Below are 24,076 nucleotides of genomic sequence, written 5' to 3'. Positions count from 1 at the left end.
TTGCTGCAGTATTTTCAACAGTTCCCAAGCAATTCTACCTCTCCTTGGACTCTTCTTTTTCAGTAAAAATGTCTTTTAGCTTTAGAACTTCTAAACCTTCACTCGGGAAACTGAACTGAAGTATTCCTGTAAAACACTGTCACAGGCTTTCAATTATAATTTGTAGCTATTTAGACAGCAGATTTGAATGAAGCTCAAGCCATGATTTCACGATACACGGGCCATAGTACTCATTTTCATCTGTGCATTACTCATTCAGCTGCCTTCCTACAAGTACTTGTTGGGCTGTACCTTGAAGCAAAGTAGTGAATCTACTTGAGTTAGAAGTAATTTTAAATCAGTGATCTAGTCCCTTGTGTCATCTCATGAACACTGAAACATAGTGGGAAAATAGTGTGGGAACACAACCAAACAGCTGGAAGAAGGTGAAGCAACGGGAATATTAAAAAATGATCACTGCCAAAGCCTCCCTATTAGGAAAATGCAATCTCAATAGGACAAAAAAATATAAAAACATGAAACAGCTTTGTTTGCTACTAAAACAATTTCCCAATGCAAGCAAACTCTTAGCTAGATAACATGCACTGAGGAACCAAGGTGGGAAAGTATGAGTATGCATACATATTATCCAAATCATGGGCAGTAATTAAGATTCCACAGACAATCTTCACCTTGGAATTTACTAGGGTTTTTTCAAAACATTAGTTTTCTTTCACTATTTTTAATGGAATCACCTTTATGCTTTAGAGCAACTTTTTACAAAAAAAGCAGCTCAGTTACCAAGAGCCATGCTGTCTCTCACGTTGTCATCTATTAACAACATTAATGATATTTTTTCTGTTGGTTTTCACAGCTGCTGCTGCACTGTGGTGATGAGATGTTGAGACTCAATAGCTTTTGATCTACACTAGGTTCTGTAGGGGAAAATACTCCAACATTTTGAGATTTTATAATCCTCTACTATCATCTGTCCAGTCTCTCCCTTCTGTTTTGACATCCTATGCCCCAGGCTTGCATTGTTTTTTCTGCTTTGCAATGAAGTCCAGATGCTGCTTCTTTGCCCTTTTTAATGTATACCAAAAGAAGCAGAGGACGAGGGGACAAAGAAACACAACTTCCCTCCCCCCGCCTTCATGAGTCCAGCCTCAGCCCATGGAAGAAACAGTTTGAAGAAGATTTTGGGAAGCCCTGGAATGAAATATGCTCGGTCACCCTCCAGTAAAATCAAATGTAAAGTCTACTCGCTACTTAAGAGAAATGGACTCTAGCACAGCATGGTAATTTCTTTCTTTCTATTTTTTTGATAAAATTGAAGAAAATGCCACAAGAAAATACAGTGAAATAAACAATAAAAGCTACAGAGAGACATGTTTTGATGGAGGAAATTCTGGAAGATTGTTTAGCTCATTCATAAATAACCTGCTTTGACACGTAGGAACATGTTGTACATAAGTTCCATCAGTTGTGGAAATTCTCAAGACAATACAATCCAGCAGCTGTGGCTTCATCTATGAAGTGCAAGCACAAATCTGGCATGGTTTTACTTCCCATTTAGATCATACTCCCAGTACTGGGTATTTTCCATCATGTCAAATATGCACACTTGTGACTTTACAACTGTTTCTGTCCCGGGCACATTCTCCCTTCTCCTCTTTCTCCTCTTTTTCCCTTCTCACACCCCAGCTTTTAATCCTGCAGTAACTCTTTTCTTTCCCTCCTCCGTAAGTACACAAAGCGAAAAGTAACAACAGTCCGTGCAGGGTAAAACAGTAAACACTAATAATTAATTATAATCTGGACATCATTAATAAGCTCCTTTTACATCGTGTACTCATAGTTAGATTGTGTTCTCATTATGAGAAAGCATTATTTGCAATGGAGTGGTTTTAATACCCAAATGATTGGTTTACACTGGTGCTGGTATGGGGGTCGGTTTGCAAAAAAAGCTTCAGAACTATTGTAACTTTTATTTTATTTATACTTATTTTATTCTGTTTGCAATTAACAGTCTATTATGTTTTGTGACTGTTCCTCACAGAGACAAAAATAAGTATGCCACGTAAGTATCATATGTCATATAATATAGGATTTCATATGAATACCTGCTCTTAATGGTAAAAATCAAACTTCTCAGTTTTCCCATGCCTTTTTCCCCCATTTTTTTCCATTTTTCTGGGAACATTGTGGAAACTGAGCCATTTTTAATTCCTAGAAAGCCTCGGTTAAGAGTAAACCCCCCCTGCACTGTGAAAGGACACCAGTTATACCTCATCAGGGATCTGCCAGCTCTGCACACACGTGTGGCAGTGAACCTCGGCAGCTTCTCCCCTGCCATTCAGCAAACCCTGAAACACTCCAGCAGGGAGCCCTCAATCCCGACACGCAAATGGATTTCGCGCTTCTAACAAAACCTAGCCAACACGAATCCCAAGCGTGCTCGGTATCACACACCATCGGCTAATTCAATGTCAGTGCACGGCGGATAAAGCCGGCATAAGACCCCACAGGAGCAACACCACCTCCCTCCCCGCCATCTACCCAACCGGGGCGGGGCTAAGATGATTGTGGGCGGGGCTAAGAGGGCTGTGGGCGGGGCTATGGGAGCGTGGGCGTGACTATATGACGGGGAGTCTGTGGGCGGGGCTGCGGGTTGTGGGCGGGGCTTTTGGGGGGAAGTGGGCGTGGCTACATGACTGTGACTGTTGCTGTGGGCGGGGCTAGGGGCTGTGGGCGGGGCGGAGGGCGGAACACCCTGCTCTCTTCCCTCTCTGTTCCCCCGCGCAGGGGCGGTGCGACCGCCTCGCTCTGGGCGAGCCCAAGCGGCGCCGCGGGGGGGTGGCGGTTGGCGGCGTCTCCTGTCCTTTGTGGCCGCACGAAGCAGCGGCGAGGCGGCAGCCGCCGTAGCTCGCTCCGCCTCCCCGTCCTTCACCGCAGCGTTCTGAGGCGGGGAGCAGCGGAGCGCGGGTCTCTCCCCCTTTCCCCACCCCCCCTACCCCCCCGTCCCGCGGGAGACTTGGTTCGGCCCGGAAGGGGCGGGCGGCGCCTGGCGCGCGGCTGCCGCGGCGGCGCCGGACAATAGCGGAGCGGAGCGGGGTGAGCGGGGCAGCCCCGGGGGGGTCCGGCTGGCGGGGAGCGGGACGGGGCAGGCAGTCAGGAAGGAAAGAAAGGTGGGGAATATGGGCGGTGGGAATCGGTGCGAGCCGCCCCCGCGCTCCGAGGGGGAAACTTCGCCGGGAGCGGGGAGGTGTTGAGCCCTTAGCGACTTTTCCCTTGTCTTACCCCCTTCCCCCCCCCTCCCTCCTCCTTCCAAGGGCACTATGAACGAGGAGCAGTTTGTGAGCATCGACCTGGACGATGACAACGTCTGCAGCGTCTGCAAACTGGGCACCGAGAAGGAAACGCTCTCGTTCTGCCACGTTTGTTTCGAGCTGAACATCGAAGGTAAACGCTTTTAACGCAAGCCGCCCTATGCGAATTTCCCTCCGAGGCTCCTTAGCGCAAATTGAGCTTATCTCGCAGCTTTCGTAATGGCTGAGGTTTGAAAACGTGTATGTGTAGAAAGTTATTTTGCTGGCCGAACCAGTTTATTAGGTTCCCAAGTAACTCATTTCCAGGAAAGGTGGGTGCTGTGTGTGTGCTAGTGCCTGCTTCTTAGACAGAAAGATGAACCCCTCCCCCTTTCAAGAGCTTCTGAAATGCGGTGGTGTTAATTAAGATCAGAAGGTTTTATTCTGTTTTTATTCAGGGGTTTTGCTTAACAGTTAGAGGGGTATAAATCTTAGTTAAATTGCAAGTTTTAAAGCATAGTAGGTTTCTTTGGAAGCAGATTGATGTTTCACTTTCACTACAAATAATCAGGATTGTTTATTTTTTATTTCATGAGGTGATAATACATGTAACTTCATAAAACTGGCTTCATTTGCAAATTATAAAGTAGGAATCTTATCCATCTTTTAAAGACTAGTCTTGTAAGCATTATCTCTGGCCTTCAGAGTTACATTTTTAGACATTCAAACCTTGCTTTGCTAAAGAATTTACTCATCTTTTTGCTCTTCTCCATGTATGAATTAAGTGCTGGGCATGAATGAGCAGTAGGAAACTTATTTCCTTTTTATGAAGTCAAATAAGGATTTCTTTGAAAGTATAAATATTGTTGCTTGGTCTTGGGGGCAACCAGTAATTTGAAAAGTATTACTTCCCAGTTGTACAAGTATGTGAGCACCTTGAGTAGTCTGTATTGGAATGGAGCAATTGAATATGAAGATCATTACACTGTTATGTGAGCAGTCCCATCTCTTGAGGACAGGAAGATTTGCTGTCTCTCTGATATATGTGAAAGCACACTAAAGGTCTTAAGCCTCTCTCTGAGGCTAAAGTGCTGTGTGATACAAGCACTACACTCAGTGATCTAGTTGCTTATTCTGAACCCTAGAAGCATAAAACTGATTGGAATGTGGGTGGCTATAAGGATACTTACTCCATGCACTGTTTCTGATGTGCATTTGACTTTTAATGCATGTATAGGTAACTAAATTTAGTTCTTGTCTTACAGAAATCTGAAAAATCCATTAGCAAATTGAAATCGCTTTTAAATACTGACTTAGTACTGTGTTTTAATTAAAAAAAATGCATTTAAGGTCTTTGCTACTAGAGTCAATATATTTTATTCTGAAAACTATTTTCATACTTCAGTAGTAATTTGCATGCTTTATGCTTTTGTTTAGAAGAGACTTGCTTGTGTATTTGCACTTCGTGATAAAACTCAGAGCAACAATAAGACAACCTGGTAGTCTGCTTGAGTTTTCTTACTGCTTTAAAATGATAGGCTTATAGTTCTCAATATGAAGTGGAATCAAGATGTTCCTCTAGCCTTTAAAATGAGGGTGGGGAAGAGCATATTAATGTAATGTTGATGGTTTCTATGCTTTGAGATAAGCTGTGGATTTGTCAGTTACTTGTTATGGATGTTGTTTTGCAAAATGATCATGTATTTTAGCTGGAACAGGTTTATTTGGTTGGTTGGTTTTCTTCCTTTCTCTGGAACTCTAAGTAGACTTGATAATAGTAAAGACCTAATCTGCACAGCAGACTAATTTGAATAATCTTCTACATTTTCAGCTAATTTTAAAAGGCTACTTGAACTGAATACTGATGAAAGTCACCTGAAATGGCATGAGTCATTCTTAATTTTTTATTTTGCATAGGAAAAGAAAACTGCTAATAACTTTAATCATTCTGGCAGCAAAATATTTTGATTTCTGATATTCTGTGTTCTGTGTACCACTTTGAAAAGATGTGCTGTTACTGCTTTTATAGGGATAGGAGGCTTAAGAGCAGCAGAGGCTGTGTAAGTGACTTTATTATAAGGAACCGTTGTAGGATCTTTTTAGGTGAACAACTGCGTGAGCCAGCCCTTTGCCATATCCATGGCCTTCCTACTTTTGACATATCTATTGCACTCCTGTATTGTCCTGTGGCAAAGATTATGATTTACATACATGTAAAATAACAGTTATTTGGCAGGCCTGGGTTGGGAATGAGACGGATAAGTCCCTAACTTAGAGTATTATGCTAGACGTTTTCAAACAAACTTCCTGTTTATATTTTAATGAAGTGTGGATGCATTACAACATGGGTATTTGCTGAACAGAATCAACTGCAAGTTGTATCAGCTCTGTAGATGTACTATCTCACACTTATTTATAAGTGTAAATGTTGCTAGGAATTTGCCTTTTTATTTAATAACATTTAAAAATCCAAACAAGTAAAACATGTCTATGTATTTTTAAGTAATTCAAGAATTGAAATAGGCTAATCTAGGAAGATATTTGTGCAACAGTTAAGACAGTGCTTAAGGCTTGCTCATTTTTATTGTTGTTACGCATGCGTAACTTCTCTCTCAGTAAAGAAGGAAATAGTTGCTGTTCAAGAACAGGCAGGCTATTAGTCATGGCTCAGCATCTTGCAGGACGTTAAAGTACTCCCACTGTTTGCAGCACCCTGTTAACTCCCATGTGTTAGGTGCTGTCTGATTTAAGAGGAATGTGCAGCATCGCTTTCATCTTTCCTGACTATCCTGTCCTCATAAGGAGGTGAATCAGGATGCAGGTGCGTTGCAGATGCGTGTAGAAGGGTAGACAGGGGACTTGGCCATGTTAGGTTTGCAGTTGGACTCAATGATCTTAAAGGGCTTTTCCAACCTGAATGATACTTTAAGTCTACGTATGAAATTCTGGAAGTAGGCTTTACAATTTCCTTCTTTGAAAAGGTGTCATGTTTTAGTGCTTTGTTCTGTTTCCTTTTGTGCCAGCATCTGATTGTTTAAAGCTGTCTATGAAAAATCTGTGAGCTTGAAACTGATGCAGCCCAAGGTTTAACCACCTGCCTCCCCTCTGAAACTGACTTTCTTTAATGTGCTCTAAACAGAACACTACAGAAATAGCTGCACTTAATTATATTATAATTTAGTATTTGTGAATCTTAGTGTCTTCTGACATCTGTATAGATGATAATGTTGATTATCTTGGTTAAGAAAGATGAGTAATTAGAAATGAGCAAATCGGAGGCCATCCCTGTCTGTAATATACTCAACAGACTTCTTCCTGGATCAGTGTTGTGATATGTTTCAGCCTTGAAACATAGTTTCAAGTTCCTGGCACTGGGGTGGGGTTTTTTGTAACCTTTATTGTATTTGGACAACAGCCTGGTAATGATGCATTTTTTGGGGGAGAAAAAAAGGTTATTATTTTAGACCTTTATAGAGAAGGCTGCTCTACAGAAAGCTTAATCTATGGTCTGTCTTAGTTGGTTAACTGCTAAGTTTCTAAATGAGGAAGTTAGTTACTGTGTCACAAAACTTTTATGGTTTTTATCAGAAATCAGGTCTCCATCATAATTATTTTTGATGGTAGATTTTTAGTCTTTTAGGTTAAACTATCATTTTATTTCATTCAAATGTGCTTATGCTTCTTGCTAAGTTCAGTCAACTCACAGAAACCACTGGTTTGAGTGCAGTTTGGAGTTCAGCTGTGGTGTCTGTCCCAGAATTTTTTCAGGAGTGATGTATATGGATTACAGGGTCTGTTCTTCTGAAGTAGACTGAAAGACTGGTAGCAAAGGGGAGAAAAGGAAAAATGGGTGTGCAGAACAAACAAAAAAACAAGATGCAGGTTTAACTTTGTTACATGTCATCAACCTTCTTCAAAGGGTAAGAAGGAGAGTAATGTTCTTGGAGTTTAGTTATGCTTATCTTCAGCCTAAACAGATGTGGGGGAGAAGTGGTGTGTCTTGAAAGAATATTATTTTTGTCCCTGCTGTGTTTCTTTCAACTCGCTTAGTTTGACGATTCACATGCAGGGAAGCTGAGTGGACTAAGCTGCACAAATACTTTTATTGCAAAAGTGGCTTTTGTGTCTGAAGGGTCTTTGTTGGGTGACAGCGCAACAGAATACTAACATGATTCTTTAACTTTAAAATCTGCAAAGTACTAACATGTAATACTAAACTAAGATTTCGAGAAACAAAACTCTTTCTATACAGTGGTTTTAAAGTTCTAGATGGGGTTTAGAATATCCTGGTGGTGTGAGTCTGCTGGCATTAGCTTTTGTTTGCTTTGTGCAGGCGAACTGAACATCAGCAGAGATTGTTGTGTACTGTTTTGTTTTTCTGAGTAGGTGTCACAGTAGCAATCTGTGGATTGAAAGAGGAAATGTTTCGAATTCATGTGTAACTACTCTGCGTAAGCCAGGATATCATGTGTTTTTTAGTTTGAGACAAACCTCTTTTTTTTTTATTTTGTTATAATATGGGAAAATGATTAAATGAATTTTGGTAGCAAATACATAATGCTAACAACAAATCTGCAGTTATAACTGGAAAGTGAGAGAAAAAGGTATGAAGGCACAAAAATGTGCGTGAGTGTGTATAACAGCTGTCTATATGTGTATATGTCATCAAAACAAACCTGTCTGGCTGGGTATAGTGTCCCTACCAGGTGCTTTGGAACTCCACTTGTAGAGTTTCCCCATAAGAATGCCATGCAGTGCAGAGATACCTGACTACGCTCTGATTCTCCTGCTGGGAGGCTGTGACCATCTGCCTGCATTTCACAGAGCAGGCAGAGACAGCTAGGGCACTGAGCATTTGTGCTGCCTAGAGTTGTTTAGATATCTTCACATGGGAATGCATTGTTCGATGCAGATGCGTCCTTCATTAATGCATGCTTTGTGATCCTCTGGACAATGCCTGTGCAAATCCCAGCTTCAGGAATTTACTACTTGGATATGTTTGATCAAACATCAGATTTGTCTTTGAAGGTTTCTCGGCTGAAATCCTGGCATAATTTTGGTTTACCTTTATATTATTTGTCATAGATAATGTGTCTGTCTTAACCCGGATTTGTGCTGGCATGACTTAATGCAGAATTATTTTAAAAGCTGAGTTTCCTGAAATTTAAGGGCTTGTAGTGGAGACTACCATGAGAGAAGGGGAAAATCTGATTGTTAGACTTTAATTCACTCTTGCTTATCTAATGTTGATAATTACTATAACATCTTAGAGAATGATAGCTGCCAAGCAAATTGGCTTGTTTCCATTTCTGTTTAGAGTTGAACAACGGCTGAATAGCAAATTACAGTCCACATCTCAGGTCTTATATTATAAAAGAGGAGAAATTGTAAGTACTAGTGCCTGTTCCCCTTATTTGTGTTCAGGTAGCTACACTTCTATGGTCCTTTAAAGTGCCAATAGGCTCATAGCATTTGAGGTAGTTTCAACATCAGGTTTGTGTATCCAGTCTCCAGATTGAGAAGAAGATGCTATGCATAAATGAGTCTTATCGCATAGTGTTTTTTTCCTGTTAAGATCTGTAAAATCCTGTGTAATATCCTCATTCTGCGTTCTTGGTGTTCATAAAAATGAAAGTGCTGTGGTGGTTATTTGTGCGGCAAGCGCTCAAATTTCACTTCTGTCCTTCTTAGATCCTGCAGAAGAGTATCTTGCTCTTACAACAAATAGGTTGTAAGGTATAGCTGAAAAGATTGAAAACTGCTGTTTTAATTTCATCCTGTTCCAAAATATTACACTCTCGAATTCTTTTCAACGTTAATGAAATAATAACCAACACAATATATTATTCTGGCAACAAAAGCTAAAAAATTTCATCATTGCCCTTTAGGCTAGACAGATGAGAATTTGTTTCAAGGTAGCATTTGCAGGCCAGGGTTATGACTCATTTCTGCAAACTTGAAAGAACTTGTGGAATAGCAAGCTGCAGTTTCCGGTAAACCACTTAACTAAATTCAAGTCCAAACATAGTTGGGGATGCTATTCCTAATCTTCTAAGTGTCACATAAGTACCGCTGAGTTATAGTAGAGCTGTGTGACTAGTTCTAAAAGTACATTTTTGAATACTCTGTGTGTAAATGTGGGAACTTTGTACATGCAAACAAGTAAATTGAGCAGTTACTTACTTGGCACCATCCAGAATACAGAAATAGTGTCTCATAGCTTCCATTCTCTTCTAGGTCAGTTTAATTGATTTGTCTTACATAGCGTGAGACATCTTTACCGTAGTAGTTCTTGTAGTAAAGTTTTTATCAGTCTAATAAAGTCTAAAGTTTTCATCATTGTCTAATACAGTAGTCAACTCTCTTCCTAGGTAGTATAGTTTATAAACAACATTCATTTTGAAAATGCACTTAAGGGGTCAATTAGATCTCAGTTCTGTCTTACATAGGAAGTCTTTGCTGTGTGCTAAAATACAAATGAGCTAATAGAAGTGCAGTGGGAGACGATTTGTGTGCACACCTAATGTATGGAATGCGCTGGCTTTTTCATAAAAAAGTAAGGAGAGAACTTTATGAAGAAGATAATATATAGCCTTTACCAGGTGTCTCTTTCTGGAAGTTAATGGATGGCATTGGCATTTTCCTTCTGGGCAGTCTAATAAATCATAAGATTTAACTCTCAAATGAAACTGCATACCTACTCGTAAAAATAGAAGTTGGCTTTAAGTCTTGTCTGGCAGATGTATTGAAGCTGTAGGTCTGTAACCATCCCATTTTTCAGTGTTGGTAGAATTGTACAACTGAAGAATATCAGTTTTCCCCATTCCTTGTCACTTAGATGTGCAGATGACTTGCCGTCTTAGGTTATTATCATTATTTAATGTACTTTGAACAAGTCTTGGAGTCTGTTTTTTCTATCATACAAATACTCCCTCTTTCAGGAGTTTTGATGAGCACACTAATACACAGCAGCGTCTTAAACTACTGGGTCCCTTCCAACTCAGAACATTTTGTGACGTCTTGTGAAGCACATCCCTGTCTTTTGCTGGTCTTAGCCTTTTTCACTAGATAAACCCATCTTGAACTCATCTGATCTTTGTATTCCAAGTGGACGCTAGCAGTTGTTTAGGACCTGTTTCATAAGCTGGCTAAAATATCCCTGTTTCAAGAGCAGTACTGTGTGTCTGTGAGGTGGACAGCTGAGAGGAGGAGTGTACTGAAAGCTGGGGCTCTTAAAGTAGGCAGCCACAGACTGGTGCTTTTCTCAAGAGTTCTTAATTACAGAATTAAAGGAAAAAACCATAGGTGCCTATTGCAAATCTTTCTAGAGGTAACTATTTAGAATGAGGTGAATTGTGCCTGAGAAGTGTTTCTTTCCTGACTCTGAAGGCTGTCTCCCCAATTAACTAAAACTACAGGTGGACCTTTTCTAACTGTTCTTACTTAAACAGCTAATTTCACTTATATTGCCAGTACTATACAGATTTGTATTAGGAGTGCATTATGGAGTGCACTCTCCTTTGACTGTCCTTAATAACCGCATGTATTTCACACGTTTATGGAAGCTGTATGTACAGTTGACTCTAGGGTGATACTGAGAAGGAGCTTTTCTATTCCTTTCTCTGTGGTCAGGTGTAAACCTTTCCCCTGAATATTTGTAAATTCTTTAAAGGAACTTTTAATTTGGTTTTATTTAATGACTGTCATAGAACAAACTTTTAGTTTACTTCTGGACACATAAACGGTAATCTGGTTAATTTTAGTTCGTTCCATCTTAAATTCTGGGAGATTTTTTCCCCTCTTCAGCTGCTCAAGCTACAGTTGGAGAAACAATTAGTTTCCAGCATTCCTTTACAAATTGCTAAGAGGGGAAATCCAGGCTTTCTTTAACATTATTTTCAGTTGATGGATCTGAAAGATTAAATAAGAAGGTTTCAAAAAAAGAGTAACACACAAATGAAAGAAAACAAAACCACTGTGAAAGATAAACAAGCAGGCTAATGATCACTGATGGGTTTTCTAATGGAAAACATTTGTGAAGGGATGTGAAGTAGTTCTAGCATTCAAGAGAATTCCTTTTGAATTGAACTTGTATATCATTATAATCTCCAAATAAGACAATTGTGCTGGCCAGCTTTATGTAGAAATGTGAGCAAACATTTTGACTTAGTTACGTATCTTCATGAAGAAGACGTATACATAGTTCTTCAAAGAATTGGCTGCAAAGGTGGAAACAAAACAAAAAAATCCCACAAAAAAAACCCAGAGCTTTAATATGATGGAAACCTATTTACTTTCAAGTATATGTGCTTTAAAATGGGGTAGGATTTGAGATGTGATTACACACCTGGTTATATGGTGACCATTCCCCCTGCTCTCTGCTACTTTGCATTTACGAATAACTAAAAGTTACAAAAAGTTTACTACTTTATAAATTACCGGATTGGTAATCATTCCTTTATGAAATTATTTTGCAGGAGCAAGTTAGAATTTGTTATATTGAGAACTACCAGAATAGAGGAAGAGTTTCTGCCTTGTGTAGCTTACAAATTGGAGTATTCAAAAACTTATTTTTCCCCCCAAATGCTAGGCTAAATGCTAAGCAGCCCTGTTCTTAGAAGACTTCAACATAAAAAGATACTGCTGAATAAAGTGATAACCATTCATATTTCATCTAGGACATATGAGGTACTAGAATCAATCAAATAATGGATTATTGTAAATACTTACATTCTTTTTCGCTAGAGATTTGACATTATCCTTTGAATCTTGTTGACTTGAGGAATAATCTCTGGTGCGAACCTGTTTCCTAGTAGCATTTGCTTTCTTAAGTTAGTTAGGTACGATCTTATACATGTTATTGTATTTTGGTGGATTTGTTCTTTCCTTGCAGGTGAAACTTTCCTACAGTGGATGGTTGTGGGCTTTTTTGCTGCTTTTTTAAGTTCCTTTTTCTCTGGAAAAAAATAAGGATGGAGGGTAGAATATACTCAGACAGTCTGCAATCCTACTCTTGGAAAGTAAGAAAAGGGACAAATGTACGCATAGTTACGAATGAGGTGGTGGGAGGGAAGTTGATGCTTGTGTGATTGCTGACTTGAAGAACCAACTGAAAAATAAAAAGGTTGAGATGGATATTAGCAAGAAGGAACATTGAGACAAAACTGAAACCCCATGAAAGTTACCAAAACTGACTGTTTATTTTGTACTGTACAGAAGTCTTGCTATGCTTTATTCATTTCTGTGTACAGTGCTGAATAAAGTAATGTCTTCTAAAACTGAATCATCTTTAAATAATCATTTGTTTGATTGGTGCCAATTTACCAGATGGCAGATTTTCTGCAGTTGTGATGAAGGGACAAATATGAAGTAATCAGAGTAGAGTATTAAGTCTTACCAAAATGAAATAGATACCTTTTCCACCTACGAGAGCTGATGATGTTGCCCACAACAGAAGGATTTGTGTCAAAGAAATGCGCTCTAACTTGCTGTAAGTCAGTACAAGTTTGTGCTGGCACAGCAGCTGTTGTGAGTGCTTGGCTCTTGGGATGCAATTCCAGAAGCTTAGCACCTGATATTATTCACATTCTCTGTATAGAAAAGGACTAATTGTCACCTTAGTACGAAAGAAAGATTGAGAGTTGGTTTTGAGTTTTGGTATGGTTTTTTTGCATGTGTGTGTTACAGTAGAAACCCAAACCTGTTATGTGAAAGCTGAAGCAATTCTGCACAAAACTAGTTTGGTTTTGTACATTTTCTGTTCTTTGCTGTATTGAAGAGTAGATAGATGCTTTTGCTTTTTTTTTTTTTTTTCCAATGAGGTAAGAGATGGAAAAGGCTGTAAATTCAGGGAGGATGGGGAGGCGTTACCTTGTGTAACAGAAGTGTTTTGTAATAACATGTTCTGTGTTCAGAAATAGTGACATTATGACTAAGACAACATAAAACTAGCAAAACTCAGACTTTTGCAGTAACATATTTTTCTTCTGTAATAGTTTCAGGTATACTCGATATTGCAGAGTTCTAATAAAATACATTTCGTCGAGTGGCATGCCTCTGTAGTGGCTAAAGTTAACAATATTAAGAACTCTTAGAAGATAAATTTGTCAGAAGGGAAGACTTGAGTAAACTTGAGCTTATTGCTTAGACATAAAAATCAGATGGGGCTTTGTAAAGTCATGCTGCGCTTGTTCTTTTTCTGTATGACTGAAATTGTGTGTTGTTTACTTTGTGTGGTCTCACACCCTTGTCCTAGTGGACAAGTAGCATGTTAATTCTCATGGAAATAATGAAACAGAAATCCTCAAAGGAATTTAAGTGAGGCTGCAATATTCTATCATTTGTTCTGCAGATATTTCTTTTGTGATTGCCCCAGAAGTAGTATTTTGTGTATGTAAGGAAATGGCCTGACCAGCTTCTTCAAATGTGCTAGGCAGAGGATCTAACTGCAAGAGGCCGTGCCTCTAGGACAGACTCTGTCTATGCAAAACTGTGTTTTTCTGAAACTTACAAACTGTGCTTCCTGCAGTTCTCCTCCTTCTTCCTCACCAAATATTCAAGTATTTGTTTTAGACAGGATTACTCTCTCCTGTGATCAGGAGGCATTGGCTTCATTCATTCAACTTATGGTCAAATTGTTAGGTGGGTTCCTGAGTGTTACTGTATAGAAAATTGTGTAGAACTTGTTTTTCAGCCAACCTGATGACATTTTCTGTAAGTAAAAGAAAGAAAGTAGTGTAAGCATAAGCAGTGAAGTATGTTGAAGTATCGCTTGGGTAAACACTAAACAAATTGCTCTGGTTTTGTAGGGTTTGCAACGTTGTGAATAAATATGCCTTTAACTTCAGTTGACAGTATTTGCTCTTACTTGATAGCTTTAAAGATTTAAGGGTTTACATTATGCCACCTGAGTTAAGCAGACTTGCTATATTTAAACTGTACTGATAAGTCATGAAAACAAATGACTTGTCTGTCTCTGTTTTCACCAGAAGTATTTATTTTGGGGTTTTTAAAGTCTCTGTAGAGATAGAGGGGGAAAATAGCCTTGCATGTAGGCACTAGATCATGCAGAGCTTAGAGAAAGTTAGTCAATCTCTGTTTGCTGGAAGAGGTTGAAAGATATTTTGAGGTGTAAAGTGAGAATCTTGACTGTATCCATGAAGACAGCATCTGTCTTTGCGCTTTGCTCAGGAACTTTCTGTTTAAAAGAGTGCCTCTGATTAGGATGTGGGATTTTGTTCTAATACATAGTTCATGGACAGGAGTATGTGTTTTCATGGCCTTATCTTTCTCCCATGCTGCCAAGAACAAACTGTCCTCTTTCATTTTGCATTCTTTTTTAATTTTGCCCCATAAATTTTATGTATGCTCTCATAAACTTGACCAGACCAGTAATTCTTCTGAGTTTCAATGCTGCCTGAAGAGTGGAAAATCAAAAAGTTATAGTGGCTGCACTCTGTGACTGAACTCCCCAACTTGAAACACTAGTTAGCAGGAAGTGGGATAATCAAAATTGAAATGCCTGGATTTGTTTTCAGTAGTTTCATGTTAAGAATTCTGCCTTTGTAGCTTACTTTTGAGAGTAGTTCAGGATTTTGCATGATTAATTAATAAAAAACAGCTTATTAATTGTTTGGGTTGGGGGGGCTTAAAGCTTACCACAAGAATAATAGAGGATAAGTATAACTGAGAATTGTTGTAACATGTAACTTTCTACTAATTGCTCATTAAAGTCTTTATTGTCAGATTTTGTTACCTGCTGCGTTTCATCGTTTTTCTTTTATTTTAATCGGTTTTGTCTATTTCCTTTTGTGGTAAAAGGTAAAATGGTTTCAGCTTGATTTGTGTTACCTAGTTTTAAAGATCAAATTACATTATCATATGTTGATTTAAATATTCTGGCTTTAGTAAGCACTGAGTACTTTCAACTAGTGGTTCACAAATACATTATTTGTTAATTGCAATGAGAAACTTGCTGGACAGAGATATTTTTCGTTATTTTGGGAACTTCCCAATTAGCGTACTGGATGTTGAGATAAATGTTGAACTGTTTGACGTTCTAGACTTGGATACTGAATCTACTGCAGAGATGAATCTGAATAAAAATAAATATCTTCTGAAGTTGCAGAAAGTAATTTTGTAATGGGCTACTATTAAGTTTCTGAAATAGGCATTTCTCATACCATCTGTGTTGACTCACCAAGTGTAGAACTTCACAGATTGTGTTCATTTTTAACAAGTCAATCACTATCAATTACTTTGAGTTTTGAGTAAGTTACCTGCTGTAGCCATATGAGTAGTTTTTGAAGGAGGACAAGCAAAGAGGAGAATAAACACCTATCTTGTGTGAAATTAATTTTGGGGCTGTTTGATGTTGGCAGGTGTCAACAGTAATAGAACTTCTCTAGCTAGGCTACAGGCTTGTACCAGTGCAAAATAATAAAATAAGACTGAAGTCTGAATTATGTTTGAATTGAATGACACAAGCCTGCATACTGTGGTATTTCTTGAGCAGACGGCTCATAACATTATCCATAGAAGACGGAAGCATGAATGGCTGCTCTCAAGATGCTCTTCAGTATTTTTCTATAGAGCTTTCCAATATATAAATGAGATTATTTTACTTCTACAGCTTATATGCTTGTTTATACTTGTGATGCAACATGTACAGAGTTAGCAGTTTGCTTCATCTGTGAAATCATCCAAGAGACGCGTACAGTTTATCTAGAAATACTGCACTAGAGATTATTCTGTTCAAAATGCTTTGCATGCTAGGGACTCAAGACTGAATGGAATTTCAAAACGCTTTAGAGTATCTCATCTTGCTTTACTTCAGTTACTAGGCTGTTAGTGGGAAAGCATCAGTTAAATGTTTTTCTTGGTTATTTGTCAGTAAAGATTTTGACAAATAATATGAGTATACAATAAGATAACATCTCTTTTTTTTTTTAATTGTGTTTTTACAGGTGTACCAAAGTCAGATCTTCTGCATACAAGATCTTTAAGGGGGCACAGAGACTGCTTTGAAAAATTCCACTTAATAGCAAATCAGGACTGTCCACGGTCAAAGCTCTCCAAAAGTCCATATACAGAAGTAAAAAATATCTTGAGTAAAAAAATTAACTGGATCATACAGTATGCACAAAACAAGGAGTTGGACTCTGATCCTGAAAACTCAAAACCATCCCAACACCAGCTTTTTAACTTCAGACATCAGACCGATAGAAAATTACTCCCGCAGTTTGACTCTCCAGTACCTAGATACTCTGCAAAGTGGATAGATGGGAATTCTGGAGGCATCTCAAGCTGTTCGGAAGCTCTTTTGGAACAAAGAGAATCCACTGATTTCAGACTTGGTGTGTTACAAGAAACAGGTGCTACCTTCTGCTGCAGCAGTGTTTTGTGGTCTAATCACAACCAAGCCCAAAAAGCTGAAAAAGCTGAAGGTGATACACTTACCAGTGTTCGTAGAAGGCAACATCAATACAGCAGGGAAGAACGTGAGTATATCTCTGTTTACACGCAAGCTAGCAAGCCAAGGACATTCTTTGAAATATCTCTTGACTCCTTAATCACAAAACGCAAGGGACCTCTGGAGGCCTAGTCCAACCCTTCTGCTAAAGCAGTTTCACCTAGAGCAGGTTGTACAGGAGCATGTCCAGGCAGATTTTGAGTATCTCCAGAGAAGGAGACTCCACAACCTTGCTGCGCAGCCTGTTAGAGTGCTCTGTCACTCTCACAGTAAAGAACCTTTTCCTGATGTTTGGGTGGAACTTCCTGTGTTCCAGTTGGTGCTCATTCCCCCTTGTCCTGTCACTGGGCACTACTGAAAAGAGTCTGGCTCCATCCTCCTGACACCAGCCCTATAGGTATTTATAAGCTTGATAATACCCCCTCTCAGTCTTCTCTTCTCCAGGCTAAACAGGCCCAGGTCTTAGCCTTTCTTCATAAGAGAGATGCTCCAGTATTCTGCTCATCTTTGTAGCCCTCTGTTAGACTCACTCCAGTAATTCCTTGTCTTTCTTTAGCTTGGGAGTCCAGAACTGGACATGCTACTTCCCAATGAGGCTTCACTAGTAGAGGGAGAGGATAACCTCTCTCAGCCTGCTGGCCACACTCTTTGTATACCCCAGGATACCATTGGCCACAAGGGGACATTGCGGACTCACGGTTAGCTCGTTACACAGGACTTCTCTGCAGAGCTACTTTCTAGCAGCTCAACCCCTAACGTGTGCTGGTGCAGGGGGTTATTCCTCCTGAAGTGCAGAACCTTACACTTGGCTTTGTTGAACTTCATTAGGTTCCTTTCCAGCCTGTCCAGGTTTCACTGAATGGCAGCACAACCTGGTGTATCAGCCACCCCTCCCAGTTTTGTATCATCAGTAAATTTACCCTCAGAGGTCCCTTCATCCAGCTTATTGCTGAATATGTTGAACAAGACTGAACCCAGTTCTGACTGCTGGGGAGCACTGCTAGTTACAGGCTTCCAACTAGACTCTGTGCTATTGATGACAGCTCTCTGGGCTCTCTCATGCAGGCAGTTCTCAATCCATCTCACTGTCCACTCATTTAACCCATGCTTCCTAAGCTTACCCGTGGGAATGCTATGGGAAACAGTGTCAAATGCCTTGCTGCGGTTGAGGTAGACACCATCCACTGCTCTTTTCTCATCTGCCCATCCAGTCGCGCCATCATAGAAGGCCATCAGATTGATCAAGCATGATTTCCCTTTGGTGAACCCATGTTTACCATTCCTGGTGAGTACCTTTTCCTCTACATGCTTTGAGATGATGTCCAGAATGAGCTGTTCCATCACGTTTCCAGGGGCAGAGGTGAGGCTGACTGGTCTATAGTTTCCTGGGTCCTCCTTGCCCTTTTTGAAGACTGGAGTGACATTGGCTTTTCTCCGGTCCTCAGGTACCAGTTCTGTTCTCCATGACCTTTCAAAGATGATGGAGAGTGACTTAGCAATAACATCTCCCAGCTCCCTCCACACTTGTCTGTGTGTCCCATCAGAGCCTATGGGTTTGTGGATGACAAGTTTGCCTAAATGATCTCTAACCCAGTCCTTGACCTAGGAATTGTCTTTCTCATGAACCCCCCCACCTTCTAGAGCCCTAACGCATGGGATTCCTCCAGGTAGATCTTTGAAGAAGCCAAACTTGGCTCTCCTGAAGTCCTGGGTTGTAATTGTACTTAATGCCCTGCTTCTACTGTGCAGGATTCTAAACTCCATCTCGTGGTCATTGCAGCTAAGGCTGCCCCAGCCTCCACATCTCCAACCAGTCCTCCTTTATTAGCACAAGATATAGCAGCACACTTCTCATTGGTTCCTCCATCACCTGTGTCGAAAGTCATCCTCTGTGTTTTGCAGGAATCTCCTGGGCTGTGTGTCCCTAGGGTGGTTGAAGTCCCCCACAAGAACTAGGGCTTGTGATTGTGAGGCTACTTCCAGCTGTCTTCAGAAGGCCTCATCGACTCCCTCTTCCCGATCTGGTGACCTGTAGTAAACACTTACGTTGCAAACACCCTGTACTGCATCACCCATATTAGCCAGCCCCTTAATTCTTACCCATAAGCTTTTGACTTGTTCTTCATCCACCCCTAGGCAGAGGTCAGTACATTCCAATTGCTCCCTCACATAAAAAGCAACTCCACAACCTCACCTCACTGGCCTGTCTGTCCTAAAGGGTACATAGCCATCCATGAGAGCATTCCAGTCATGTGAGCTATCCCAACATATCTCTGTAATTGAAATGAGATCATGGCCCTTTGACAGCATAGAGATCTCTTGTTCTTGTATGTTCCCCATGCTGCATGCATCTCCACAGGACATTAATTCACAGCCTGAAAGGCAGCTTTTAACATTTTGGAGTTCCTTTAAAATCTGTGAAGAAAAAGACTGCATGGCTAAAATAGTGTGGAAGGTTTGTTGGCTGTGGAGGGTTGGGTTGGTTGTTGGGGGTTTTTGGGGGATTTTTTTGTGGGTTTTTTGGGTTTTTTTTATTATTATTATTTTCCTTTAGTTTTACTCCTGTGTGACACAGGACGTGCCTAATTTATACAAAAAAAAGTTGCTATTACAGTTGATCGCAATCAGTTTAATATGTCAGTCTTGGCAGTTGCACAGTCCTGTCTGTGGACATTACTAAGCTCCTGAAAGCAACCACCTTGCTGAACTTATGTGATACCTTGAGTTACATTTTACAGGAAGTTGCACTCAGCAATAGGAGGAAATTGGAGGTAAGGTAGCAGAGCAAGTTTGTGAAACAACATAAAAAAATTAAGCATTCTTAATAGTAGCAAATCCCATCATAGTAGACAAGGAAAGTAATTGGAGAGCATTTGATTTCAAAAGACTTGAGAAAGGAGACAAAAAAAGCCGTTAAAATACTCAGTGGAAAATTAGGTAATGAAAAAGAGGGTAATAATGGAATTCAGAATGTTGGAAAAGTGAGAGAGTAAGACGTACTGTAAAAAATTGAAACCAGTTTCTTTAGGCTCCCTTTGCTTTTCACAAATTGACAAACCTGTCTTTAAAAATTTCTATCATTTCACATTCTTTATAAAAAGATTTTAGGCTGCTATATGATGCCTCAAATTGCATTTGTAGTGAAGTTGGAGTCTTAAAGCCATAAATCAAAAGAGATATGCTGTGCTGTTTGACCGCCTGTCCTCTGGAGTCATAAATTGGGATTACATAAATCAGGGCAGCAGTTTACGGAGGAATTATGAAAGCTTGACCTGGTTTATGGAGTTATCTAACTGAAGTTAGCGACTTGGAATTCATCTCTCTGATCTCTGATTTCAGGACAAGGGAACATGAAGCTGTTTTAAGCACGATAACAGTTTTTATTTTTGTCTGTTATGACTGGATAACACACTTTGAGGCGTTTTTGCTTTGTATTATGTTTTTGTTTAATTTTTTTGTAGTATTTAGCTTTAAAAGACATACATTTGGAGACTATGGTTCTATAAAGTTTGCATTTTAGAGAAAAACTTAGTGGGACTTTCTCTGCCAGAATTAGGTACCTTCTTAATGCAATACCTCCAACTGTATCAACATAGCGGTCTACAAAAAACCAACTACTGTTAATGTAACTGTGACTATCCTGGTCAGTGTTTCTTAATAATATATCTCAGCCACAGATAGAATAGTCTTTTAAATCAGTGTTCTGTCTTTTCTCTTTCACTTCTGTATCAGAATTACGTGACATGACACAGTCCTGTCCTGATAGACACACACATACACACACAAAATGTATGAACCTGCCTATCTGCTGCAATTAATGAAATGTTGACGAAAATAATGAAGAAATGGGAAGTTACATCTTGCCACTGGGTATAAAAATAAAAAAAAAATCTTGACATTTTTGTAATGGTCAATTACTAGATAAAATTCAATCAGAATTTTTGTGGAGAAAAGAAAATCTTAACTTAAAGGATGGTAAGATGCGTGAAAGGAATTGTCAGTTGGATTGATAGCCAGAGGTTTCTGCTGTTGAAGCAGAAAGGTGTATGCATTTCATTTTTGAGTGGTTTTACATCTTGAGTAACAAGTAGGTGATCTTCGCTATTGACAGCTTATTTAGTTTGGCAACACCGACAGAAAGTTACTATCCCACAGCTGGAAGATGTGAGTGAGAGAGGTTGAAATAGAAGACTTAGGATAATTGAATAGTCAGGTAGGGAGGTAAAAGAAGATCCTTTTCAGAAATTATACTTTAAATTTACAATATAGAAACCTCTGGAGCTTTGACTATAGAAACCTATCTCACTGTTCAGAGAAATCTGAACAAAAGCTGTGTGATTGCAGCATAATTTTTTTCACAAGTATGCAGTGAGAGCTTTGTTAAGCTGCAACATTGTTTAAAAGCAATGTTAAAATTACAAGGTTTTGAAGTTTCTTTCAGTGCCCTTTGTCTTCCTGTGTTATCAGGATAGTCACTTTTCACCATGCTGCCTAGGGTATCTCAGTAGCAGGCATGGGTGGCACCAAGCCCAGCACTGCTGTGTTGAGGGGTTTCTAGGAAGCAGGTCAGTGCTTGCTACTTCTGATTGAGGGCTGCATAGAATACTTTCACAAGTCCCTCCTCAGAGGTTTTAATATGTATTTTGTCTAAGGTTGACCAATGTATACATAATCTGAGATACAAAAGGGATTTTGTATGATGTAGAGGATCTTTTAGTTCTCACTAGGTACATAGCAAAAGAAAGTGAGAAGTAAATCTACTTTTATATGCAGGTATTAGTATCAAACTAATATTTTTCTTCATCATTTGTCACTGAGGTACTGAGTGGAAACTATGCATACAAGAATAATGTATACAAAGTGCAGAACTTCATAGCCAAAACAGGTTGCTGCATGCTGAAAATGCTGTTCAGAAGCAGTTTCCGGTAGGCTCACAAGCACAGCAGGTCCTACTTCAGAATTGTCTGCTTGCCCACCATTTAACAGACGTACTTGCAGGGTTTGCGCTGCAGAAACCATGTTTTGCATCAGAGGAAGGTAAAGTATTTAAAGATGTCAAGCAATGTACAAGCAGTTCTGATTCTGGATACATCTGGTTTGAGGGTTTGAGTTTCCAGGTTTTTGACATTGAAGAAGGGGCTTTCCTGTGGAGTGAATCCTTTTCTGTCAACATAAAAGAATTTTCAAGCTTTCCACAAATGACTGTTAAATAATGTTGCCTCTGTCATTTGCATGCTAATAAGCAACAGATGCATGGCAGTGTGTCAGTCTGAGAAAACAAAGTCTGCTTAGGTGTGCTTATGTGACTTTGGTATTAGTAATAAGAGATTCTCTTTTTACAGTGACTGTAATGACTCCTGGAGAGTTAAAGCAACTCAATGAAAAACTGCTCAAGCAAATCCAGGGTGAGAATTTTTTAATATTCTCTGAGTTTGTTTTGCTTTGTAATGAAGAAAATCTTGTGTTGTTTTTTTTTTTAAAAAAAAAAAAAGAAATTGCAATGGCTTTATCAACTAAATTTTGAACTGAAATCTCCCTATATCATGCTGCCATGTAAAACAAGAAGCTTCTATTTATTATGTATGTATTCTATTTATTATGCTTTTATTATGTAAGCTCTGTGGGCATTGCAAGCTGGCACTTGAATATAGTCTTTTCTGTAAATTTGGATTTGTCTGGAATAAACTTCATTTAGCATTATAGGATGACTCATCTTGTCTCAGGTCACCTGAAACTGTAAACTAAACAGGATTACCAGTTTACAAATGCACACTCCAGGCTGTGCTGCAACCAGAGAAAGTGATGTTCTTCTGCATAAGCCCACTTAAATATCCATGCTTTTTTTGTGGTAATATTCAGCACTGCTTTTTAACTCCGTGAAAGTACAGGGACCACGTGCATTTAACCTCATAATGTTCTTGCAGATGTGTTTGAAGAGCTAACTCAGCAAGTCCAAGAAAAGGACTCTTTGGCTTCAGAGCTCAACGTCCGTCATATTGCTATTGAGCAGCTGCTGAAGAACTACTCCAAACTGCCATGTCTACAGATGGGACGAACAGGGATGAGATCAAATGTCCCCATATAAAGGGGATACAGCATCTGTTCCCAATAGAGCTAATTTTCCCAAACAGCTTTGATAACCCTTCAGTACAGCTGCAGAGATAGTTAGAAGCTTTTGAGGAGTCTCGGGCAGCTTTCTCTTTGCATTCATAATCCCTGAGAAGTCTTACTCTACTTCAGTTTTAACAAAAAAGGCAAATATTTTAGGTATTCATATCTACTGCAATAAGGTTTATTCATACTTAAGAGATTATCTTTTTTTTTTGCCCATAACTAGCCATGAACCTTGAATTTGTTGTTTATTGATATTTTATTTTTTTCTAACAAAGAATGACCTGAAGCCTGTTACCTGCCTCCTTCATACAAAGGAAAAAAAAATTGAGTTTTGATCAGATCTGATCATGTTACATCCAAGAGAGCTTTAAGGGGAGAACAGTATTAATTAAACTCATGTTTTCATATTTATTATGAGCAATATTTTATTATTGAAATTTTATACTAAATATCACTATTTTAGGTACTTTTCCAGATCTCTTTATAGAATGTCTGAATTACTCTGTGTAATGTTTATGCCTTGTGTATGACTATTTATCCTTTTCCAGGTCTGTATCTTTCATGGTACAATTTAGGAAAAAAAAAAAAAGTTTCCCAAAGAGATGAATTTCACATGTTAAATAAACAACATGGTGGTGCATCACTTATTTTTGTCAGCTTTATAGCTAAAGAATTTGGTTCATCAGAGATGTATTAAAAAAAAAGCACAACACTTCTAAATTTAAAAAAATAAATCCATACTTTGGTTTTAATGCATAGAAGTTGAAGTTGTTTTATATATGTGAAATTTTCAATGCTGAAAAATTACTTTGAAGAAGGTAAATAAATTTGTAATACTAGATTACCTTGTTTTGAGTTTTTTATAAAGTTGAATCACACTGTGATAAAGTGTTTTCATTTTGAAATGCAAATAGTAATGGTATATAATAAAACAGAACAGCCTCTGCTTTTTTGAAATTTTGTATCTATCTGCTATACCGAGAAGTCTTAGTTAATCTTTGCTAGAAAGACTGTTTTGTAGAGCAGCATTTGTATGACTGAAAGTTGCTGAGTTGCACTGTGTAAGACAGGGGTGGGGGGAGAAACTTCCCTTGTGCTTGCTAAAGTTAAATTCTTTGTGGTTTCTGATTTTTATCACTTTACTCCCTGTTTTCACATACAGCTGAGTTGAAAGACTGACTAGCATAAAGAAAGATTGAGATTG

General features: G+C 39.1%; 1 protein-coding gene across 1 annotated transcript; it reads left to right on the top strand.

Moving 5' to 3' along the window:
* Positions 1–3,312: 3,312 nt before the first annotated feature.
* On the top strand, positions 3,313–23,695 carry C1H21orf91 (chromosome 1 C21orf91 homolog). Its single transcript, XM_069870272.1, has 4 exons — positions 3,313–3,441; positions 16,253–16,786; positions 22,101–22,163; positions 22,683–23,695. The coding sequence occupies exons 1-4, from the start codon at positions 3,318–3,320 to the stop codon at positions 22,841–22,843; spliced, it is 882 nt and encodes a 293-aa protein (XP_069726373.1). The 5' UTR covers positions 3,313–3,317; the 3' UTR covers positions 22,844–23,695.
* The last annotated feature ends 381 nt before the right edge of the window (positions 23,696–24,076 follow it).

The sequence above is a fragment of the Phaenicophaeus curvirostris genome, chromosome 1 (assembly GCF_032191515.1).
Source record: "Phaenicophaeus curvirostris isolate KB17595 chromosome 1, BPBGC_Pcur_1.0, whole genome shotgun sequence".
NCBI classification, from domain to species: Eukaryota; Metazoa; Chordata; class Aves; order Cuculiformes; family Cuculidae; genus Phaenicophaeus; species Phaenicophaeus curvirostris.
Note: the sequence above shows the minus strand (reverse complement) of the source record. Positions and strands in the feature narration are given on the sequence as shown.

Coding starts and splice junctions, on each gene's coding strand:
- C1H21orf91 (XM_069870272.1), top strand. CDS start 3,318: ATGAACGAGGAGCAGTTTGTGAGCATCGACCTGGACGATGACAACGTC. Junction 3,442..16,252: donor TTTCGAGCTGAACATCGAAG/GTAAACGCTTTT, acceptor GTGTTTTTACAG/GTGTACCAAAGTCAGATCTT. Junction 16,787..22,100: donor TCAATACAGCAGGGAAGAAC/GTGAGTATATCT, acceptor CTCTTTTTACAG/TGACTGTAATGACTCCTGGA.